Genomic DNA, 8,301 nt, shown 5'->3' on the forward strand with positions numbered 1-8,301 from the left:
GTAGTTTGACTCGGATTCTGCTGCAGTATCAGATTGTTTCATCCACAACTCAACGCTCCGGACGAATTTGAAGGTGATTCCAATTGGGTTGGAAAGTGCACGAAATCTAGTTTCCAACAAAAAAAGAATCACCCAATTCGGAGTCCGTATGAAAAACTTGTGTGCGTTTTGAGTCAGGAGTGTCTGTGCAGTCCGAATCTGAATCCAGAACGTGAGAGACTTGGACTCTATCTTCTGTTGGGCCAAAAGTGACGTGAGAGAACTTTTTGGACAGCAAATAAACATCTCTTTCTTCCTTATCTTCATATGTGGATTGTTCAAATGTCCCATACACCTGCAATTAGACAAAACACAAAAGTGTGTGAAGTATTTTTGTTCTGGATAACATAAATAGATTATTGAATAGTTTGCACTAGAAATCACCTGACAAATATGCATATATGCAATATTTTTGGTCATATCCAAGGTAGTCATGTCCTCATCACACAATTGCTATGTATGTTTATCTGATTGCCACATAACTGCAACTGCAGTTGCCGTCTAGCAAACGTATCATAGTTGTCATGTGTGTTTACCTAGTTGCCATGTAAGCGCAACTGCAGTTGTCATCCGACAACGTACGACTGTCGTGTGGGCGAAAAGCAGTTCGCCCACGCGCGTGGACCAGGTGGTGGTTGTGTAGGCAGAAGCTAGTTCGCCCACCGAACCCTCTGCCGAGCTCTACCCTGCCCGCATTTATTTGGAAGGGGGCCAAAGAAATGTGTCCACCTGCTGCCACAGCGCAACTGGCAACCGCGTGTTATGGGGCGTGTGGACGACCTCTCCAACACCCGCACACCGGTCTTGTCCCACGTGGCACACGAAAACTGCCTCGGTGTGTCAAGATTCATGCAAATTTACTGTACGGTGATCCAGACATGTAGGCGAGTTGCAATGTTACCACACCTGTGGGCGTTAGTGTTTTCGTAGTTATATCGTTTGTTTCACGCGCAACCATTAATCCCTAAACTTCGTCCCCAATCTCACCCACGGCTACATGCAATTAAGTATCCAAACATTAAGTTATAAAAATTACGTATTATGGAGCATTGGATGGGAGGATCACATTAACTATAAAAAGTATCATTTTTCGAAACGGTCGGGATGATCACATTCATTATAAAAGAAGAGCATCAAGCATTGTATAGAAGGATCACCAGAATATGTATGCTCCAATTACAATGCACAGACGATCAGTAGCTAGTCATATGTACTTTCTCCGTTCAAAAATTTCGAACTTGTCACAAAAATGGATATATCTAGACGTATTTTAGTTCTAGATACATCCATTTCTGAGACAAGTAAATCCGAACGGAGGGAGTAATATGTATGCCCCAATTACAATGCACAGGCAATTAGTAGCTCGTCATATGTAAATCCATATTATGTAAATCCATATAGTGGGTTAACGAACATAACTGACGGACGGAACGATCACTAAAATATGTATGCCCCAGTTTTCAACGCACGGGCAATCAGTAGCTAGTCATATGTAACTTAACAGTGGGTTAACAAACATAACCCACGGAAAGATCACTAGAATATGTATGGCCCCATTGCATCGCATGGTTAATTAGTAACTATAGTCATGTAATTCGACAGTGGATCACTAGAATATGTATGGCCCCGTTGCATCGCATGGTCAATTAGTAACTATAGTCATGTAATTCGAAAGTGGGTTAACGAACATAACTGCTAAGCCAATCCATTGTCCATATGGAGAATGGATGAATCACCACCACAAAGCTGTTGAGACACAAGCTGGCGCGAACAGATTTCTTCTAAATTAAACTACAATGAACAGCATCGGTATCTCTAGGAACAGCATCATCAATTGAACAGTTTATAAAAAGAACAATCATGTACTATGTCTTCCCAACATCTAGCCCAGCAGTGCGCAATAACGAGGAGCAATTCACATCTGCCGCAAACCTGGACTAGAGGAGAAGTATTGTTTCATTGATCAGCTCGGTCAGCAATATGGGGGCAGCAGCTCCGTGGTTTTATTGCCTGCTTTTCTTGGAGCTGCAGTCAGGGCACTTGTAGTGCTTTATGTGCTCCGCTTTAGCCGGAGTTATCCTCACGCACTTGCCATGGAACCACCGCTCACAAATATCACACCCAATCCAGAACTCACTTGCGTTGTAGCGACCACCGCAGGTTCCACAAAGGGTTTCACTGTGTTCATCATCATCCTTGTAGGCGTCATCAACAACAGCTGGCCTTGAGTTCTTGGTCTGCATGTCATTATTTGTTCGCTGCATAACAAAGCTAGAATTCAATTCGTGGAAGATCGACAAAAACAAACTGCATAATTTCCTGGCATGAGATAACTAGTAAGAGCATCCATAGCACCTTTCCCGAGTGTCTTGATTTGCCACTGTTGTCAACACCAGATTTATTATCCCTTCCATGCTTCCGTTCAGATAATGATTCAAGCACAGTTGGTTGGTCATTGATCATACTAAATAAGCGCTTCCTGGTAAACAAGAGAGCAAAGTATTGATTCCAGGGAAAAGGCTAAAAAAGGCTAAAGTTAAAATTCTGTAAAAGAAACATTTCATTAACCACCCGCAGAAAAAAAACATTTCATTAACCATGGCACAAAACCTTGCATTCTCAAAAAAGAAAACATTTCATAAACCATGACACAAATGACTTTTAAGCAGGTAGAGAATCCAGGACACATGGTAGGGGTAGCACTGTAAACAAGCCGAGCTCGAGCAAACATACCCAATTAGACTCAGAGAGAGGATGGTTGGTCTGGTGAGTGCCAATCAATCAGCATTTATCCGAGGACGTAATCTGCATGCCAATTCCGTATTGGTTTGTCAGGTGGCGTGCAAACTGCATCAACGGAAAGCCAAAGGTGTGCTTCTAATGCTTGACACCTCGTGTTTTTTATTTGTCTCCTGGCCCTTCGTCTCTAAAGTTCTTGGGTGCCAATGGGTTCTCGGCATAGTTTTTAAGGCGGTAAGGCGACCTAAGGCGCTGGGGGGCGCCTTATCGCCTAGGCGACGCCTAAGCGCCTAAGGCGGGCGCCTAAGCGCCTAAGGCGGGCATATTTGTAAGGCGCTGGGGGGGCGCCTTATCGCCTAAGCGTCGCCTAAGCGTCCAAGGCGGGACGCCTTAAAAACAATGGTTCTCGGAGCGCTGGCTTGCCTGGGTTGCTATCACCAATCCCTTCGGCTAATTGATCTCGATTCGACACTCGGGCACGGTCACGGATTAACCAAGACCACCAGCTCGCATTCTGCCGATCATTGACACCGAGGAGCAGGACATCTTCACCAACAACTTGGCCGAGCCCATGAGGACGCAGGTCAAGATGATGAAGTCGGCCTCTTTGGAAGCAGTGGTGGATCTGGCCGTCTCTTTCGAGCACCTCCACGATGTCTCGAAAGCCACCGCGGCCACTCAGGCTCTTCCGGTCCGCCAGTCGCGCCCGTAGCTGGGGCGGGGCCCGACGCCATCTGACACCACCGGACTCAAGTCCGTCATGGACCTGCACACGCAATACCCTTGGGCAGGTTTGACATCATCCTCGGCACACACTTCCTCAAGACACTTCAGCCGATTCTGTGGGATTCCTCTGTTCTATGGATGTCCTGCTAGCGTGCCGATCACCACATGGAGTGGTATGGGCTGGCATCCACCAGCCGCCCTAGCCACGTGTGCGTCACCCGGGAGCCCCTGGACGACCTCTTGGCCTCCTTCGCAGACACCTTCACCTAGCCCAAGGGGCTACCTCCACCGCCCGCACACGACCACCATGTACGACTAGTGCCCGGGTATCATCCCATGACCATCCGGACATACTGATACCCGGCCATCAAGAAGGACGGGCTTGAGAAGCAGTGTACCGAGATGCTGGAACACGGCCTCATCCGCCGTAGTTCATCAGCTTTATCCTCACCGATGCTTCTGGTGAAGAAGCATGGGGGAACTTGGCGATTCAGCGTCGACTATCGGGGACTAGCGTCACCATCAAGGACAAGTTCCCCATTTCTAAGCATGGTGAACGGCATGTACCTAGATGCCTCACCGGAGACACCAGAATATCGTGGCTGACGCCCTCCCTCGACACGACGTGTCGGGGGGGGGGGGGACTTGTGCGCCATCATGGGGCCATCCTTCGGCAGGCCAGGTGGAGACCATGGGCTCTCGTCGACAGCATCGTCACATTTCAGCACCGGGCATACCCGCGTACCATGTCTCCAGTAGTGGCCGACGTGTTGGCTGCTGCCCATGACAAGGGCCATGAGGGCATTCAAAAATCGATGCATCGCCTTTGCCGGGATTTTCACCTTCCCCAGGCCTGGGTGTCGCTCCAAAACTACATCCGTGCCAAGACCGTGTGCCAGCCTAACAAAACGGAGCAACTTCATCCAGACGACGGCTTGCTTCAACCACTGATGCTTCAATCTTGACTTTGGGAGGACAACATTGCGATGGACTTCCAACATTATGCGCCTACATGGATTTCCGGCTTCCATAGTCTCCGACCATGATGTAGTTTTCACTTCGGGATTTTGGAAGGCCTTATTGACTGCTGCCGGCAACCGCCTGCACACAAGCTCCGCCTATCACCCTCATTCAGATGGCCAGTCCAAGGCGGTAAACCGGGTGAACGACATGTACCTAGATGCCTCGCCGGAGATCGTCCGCACCAGTGGCTTCCTTGGGCGGAGTATTGCTATAACACCTCCTACCACTATACTCCCTTCTGGGTGGTCTACGATCGTGATCCTCTCCGCGCCTAAACTCTAGGCGAGATTCGCAATCAAGAAGTGGAGTGGTAGATTGTCGACCGCGAAGAGAGCCAAAGTGTCCGGGTGCTCTTTTTCCGCCAGCTCATCCTCAGAATTGCCGGAGATTTTATGTCATCAAAACATATTGTGGTGGCAAACAACAAATTTCGCCACAATTGTGGTGGTTTTATGTGATTCATGCGATACATGAACCCCACACACAAGCAATAGAAGAGCATTACACACAAGACAGGAATGTAGATCAACAGTACAGATTTTTTTTTCTATCCCTCAGAGAAGTTACCTTCCAATAACAGCGGCAATACCAATTGATATTGAGCCCAAGGCTTAATAAGAATAGAAAAAGTGTTAAACTGTTATTTCGAAAAATCTTGAGCCTGGAGCAGAACCGTACCTCTCGTTTGCATTGAGACGCGCGCCAAAGAAGAAGGCAACGGAGAGCAGCCACGAATCCGAGTGGACGGCGACGAGGGAGAGCCAGTCGCGGCGGTGCATCCCATCCCTGGCGAAGTTGATCCCTAGCGCCGGCTCCGGCATCTCCGGCGGCACCTCCTCCGCCGGCAGCGCGACCTCCCAACTACCGTTGGGGTGTCCGTATAGACACAAATTCTCCTTCTCTGCACACCAGCCAAAAAAACCGATCAAAGCCCACGACGCGAAGAACCCAACCAATTCGAGCCATCAGATCCGATCCGGTCTTACCTGGGTCGCAGTACCTGTAGAAGTCTTGCACATCTGCAAGAGCCACGAACCACGCGGGGCGACGCGCTGTCGCGTTAGATCTAATATGAAAGAGAAGCTGCACAGAGTGAGAGCAGGGCGGTGCCTGGGTCGCTTACCGACGGTGAGAGCGCGGACGAGTGCGCTGCGGCGTTTGGAGAAGTCCTTAAAGATGTCCTCGACTGTGCGGGGAGCGGCAGTCTCCATCGGCTGGGGCACGGTGAGCGGCTACGCAGGCAGCAGTGTCGGCGCCTTCCGATGTGAGGGATGTTCAGGTCGGAGCTCTGACACTGCACGGAATTTAAGCTTAGGAATGCGGTCCAAGCGGGCGTGACACAGGCCCTGTTTGGATACTCTAAGAGCATGTTTAGTAGAGCCCTCAAACCCTTAAATCTAGGGGGTCCACCACGTACCGGTTCGCTGGAGGCGATTGAGAGGCGATCGGCAGGCGATTTCCTCCCAACGCTAGGTCTAGGGTTTCGGCGGCGGGGGTGGTGTGTCTACGGTGGTGACGGGGATGGCGACGGCGCTCCTCTCGGCACAGACCGGTGTCATCTTTCTCGCCACGGTGCGGAACTATGGCGGAGAAGACGAAGAAAACACTTGCAGGGACTCCGACGGCAAAGGCAACTCCGGCGGCGGCTGCGACTCCGGGGAAGACAGTGAGTAGGGGATCCTCCAAATCTCCTGCTGAGTGCAAGACGCCGGATCCAACTGCGAGCCTTTCAGCGAGACTGGGAGGGATGGTGTTGTTGGACAAGGAAGCGGAAGGTTTCGTCTTCAAGGAATCGGATCAGATCTTGCCCAAGAACATGAAGTGGTCGGCGGTGGGGAAGGCGTTCTCACCACGTCCGTTCAACAAGATTGTGCTCGAAAAAACTATGCAGAGGGCATGGGGACTTCACCACGAAGCAAGATTCCGTGACATGGGAGACAGCATATCGCAGTCCACTTTGGTAGCGAGGGTGATTGGAGGCATGCGATGACGAATGGGCCTTGGCAGTTTGATTTTAATGTCCTGGTGTTAAAGGAGTATGAGAGCAACGTTAGACCCTCGGAGATGATCTTTGACAAGGTCGATGTGTGGGTTAGAGTTACAGATCTGCCACCGGGGAAGAGGACGGATAGCTTTGGCAGGGCCCTCGGCAACTGGCTAGGAGAGGTGATGATGCGGAGTATCCCTCACTCATCCCCATGGACGTGCCTACATCTCCCTCAACACCACTTGGACCCATGACACGAGCCCGAGCTAAGGCCATTGAAGATAAGGTGAACTCGCTCCTCTCCGAACTTCCTATTCCTACTCACGAGACATGGCTACTACCTCATTCAGAAACTCTGTGTGTTATCAGGTGCCTGGAAACGAGCCACGGAGCAGCGACCCCCAAGAGCCAAGACGGCGAGGCCCCCAATCAGGATGAACAAGAAGAAGAGTTGCCGCGAAGCTACAGGCGTCGGACGACCGACAGTGTCCGGACGTCCGACGAGTCCCAGGACACGGACGACCGGACCCCTCCGGACGTCTGACACTTCGTCACCCGAACCAAATCTACGGACGTCCGGAGTGGACCGGACGACCGGACGCCAAGCACCCGAACCGAAACTATGGACGTCCGAGCGCGCCCGGACGACCGGACCCTCCTGAAGCCCCGGACGACCGACCCCCTACGAACGACCGACGCGCCTACACCCGAGCTGAAACAACGGACGTCCGAGCGCGCCCGGACAACCGGACCGTCCCGAGCCTCTGGACGTCCGACGCCTTTCGGTCGTCCGACTCCTGAGTGACCGAACCTGCGGGCTGGAGCCCTTGTACCCCTTCGTTTTGACTTCCATTTGCACTAAGACTATGATAGAGGCAAAGGTGTCCCGTCTTTCGATGAGATGATGGATATCGCTTTGGTGGAAGTCGACTTTGACGATCCGACTACGAACGTGCGAGGACGTCGCGCCTTAGCAATCGCTAAACCAACTCCGAGAGGTTATTGACCACGCCGGAGCACGATCAACCTGACCATGAGGGTCTGTTTCCTGCGAGCAAACGAAGAACAAGCAAGAAACTAAGATTGCAATCTGGATATTGCGAATACAAGATGAAAGCTTTATTGATCAAGGTGGGGTTCTGTGACGCCTTTGTCTAGTCGTTGAACACAAACGAAGTACGCGAAGTTGCAGCTATGGCGAACTTTTAATCTAAACAAAACCCAAAGTCTAAACGATGCCCTAAGGGCTGTATATATGGAGGAAGAGGGGGGGGGGAATTTCGTGGCCCTTGGTGGAGGGGTCCGAAACCAACCCTATCTCTTGTTTCCCCACACATACGGACTCTAAAAATAGCCTATACTTATGTATTTCGAAATTACATGGGCCTGGCCCAATAATAAGGTGACGCAGCACCTAAAATAGCCTCGGGACGAAATTTATGAAGTGGCATCTTGTATATTTCGTCCAAGGCTTCATGCACCCATTATGGTGGCTTCAAAGTCCTGAAATCATCACTTGTAACTCCGTTCTTGTTCCCCTTGCGCATGCCAACATCTCCATGCTTGTTCTTGCTCCAATGTTCATCCTTCTCCAAGCTAGGCCCTTCATTTGTAAGCAAAACAAATGTATCCAATTTAGGCAGCATCATATTCTCATGAACATTAGAATCATTACCAAGAAACGAAAGTACCTGGTAATTTAGTTGGCGTGCACGAGCTCTAGTAATTGGTCCAGTATGTATAGCAGCAGGGGCTGTGGGTGTAACAATTGTATTGATGTCCTCATC

The 8,301-nt window shown here is 50.5% G+C and overlaps 1 protein-coding gene across 2 annotated transcripts; it reads right to left on the reverse strand.

Moving 5' to 3' along the window:
- Positions 1 to 1,718: 1,718 nt before the first annotated feature.
- LOC119343067 (PHD finger protein ALFIN-LIKE 2) lies at positions 1,719 to 5,848 on the reverse strand. 2 transcript variants are annotated; one of them, XM_037614258.1, is made up of 5 exons: positions 5,651 to 5,847; positions 5,514 to 5,546; positions 5,206 to 5,428; positions 2,395 to 2,518; positions 1,719 to 2,297 (listed from the first exon to the last, which is right to left on the reverse strand). In XM_037614258.1, exons 1-5 carry the CDS (start codon positions 5,736 to 5,738, stop codon positions 2,043 to 2,045), a joined length of 723 nt encoding a protein of 240 aa, XP_037470155.1. In that variant the 5' UTR covers positions 5,739 to 5,847; the 3' UTR covers positions 1,719 to 2,042. The 2 variants fall into 2 exon arrangements, with proteins under 2 accessions (XP_037470155.1, XP_037470156.1); XM_037614259.1 differs by lacking the exon at positions 5,514 to 5,546 and having other exon boundaries at positions 5,651 to 5,848.
- Between the last annotated feature and the right edge of the window lie 2,453 nt (positions 5,849 to 8,301).

The sequence above is a fragment of the Triticum dicoccoides genome, unplaced genomic scaffold (genome assembly GCF_002162155.2).
Source record: "Triticum dicoccoides isolate Atlit2015 ecotype Zavitan unplaced genomic scaffold, WEW_v2.0 scaffold114413, whole genome shotgun sequence".
NCBI classification, from domain to species: Eukaryota; Viridiplantae; Streptophyta; class Magnoliopsida; order Poales; family Poaceae; genus Triticum; species Triticum dicoccoides.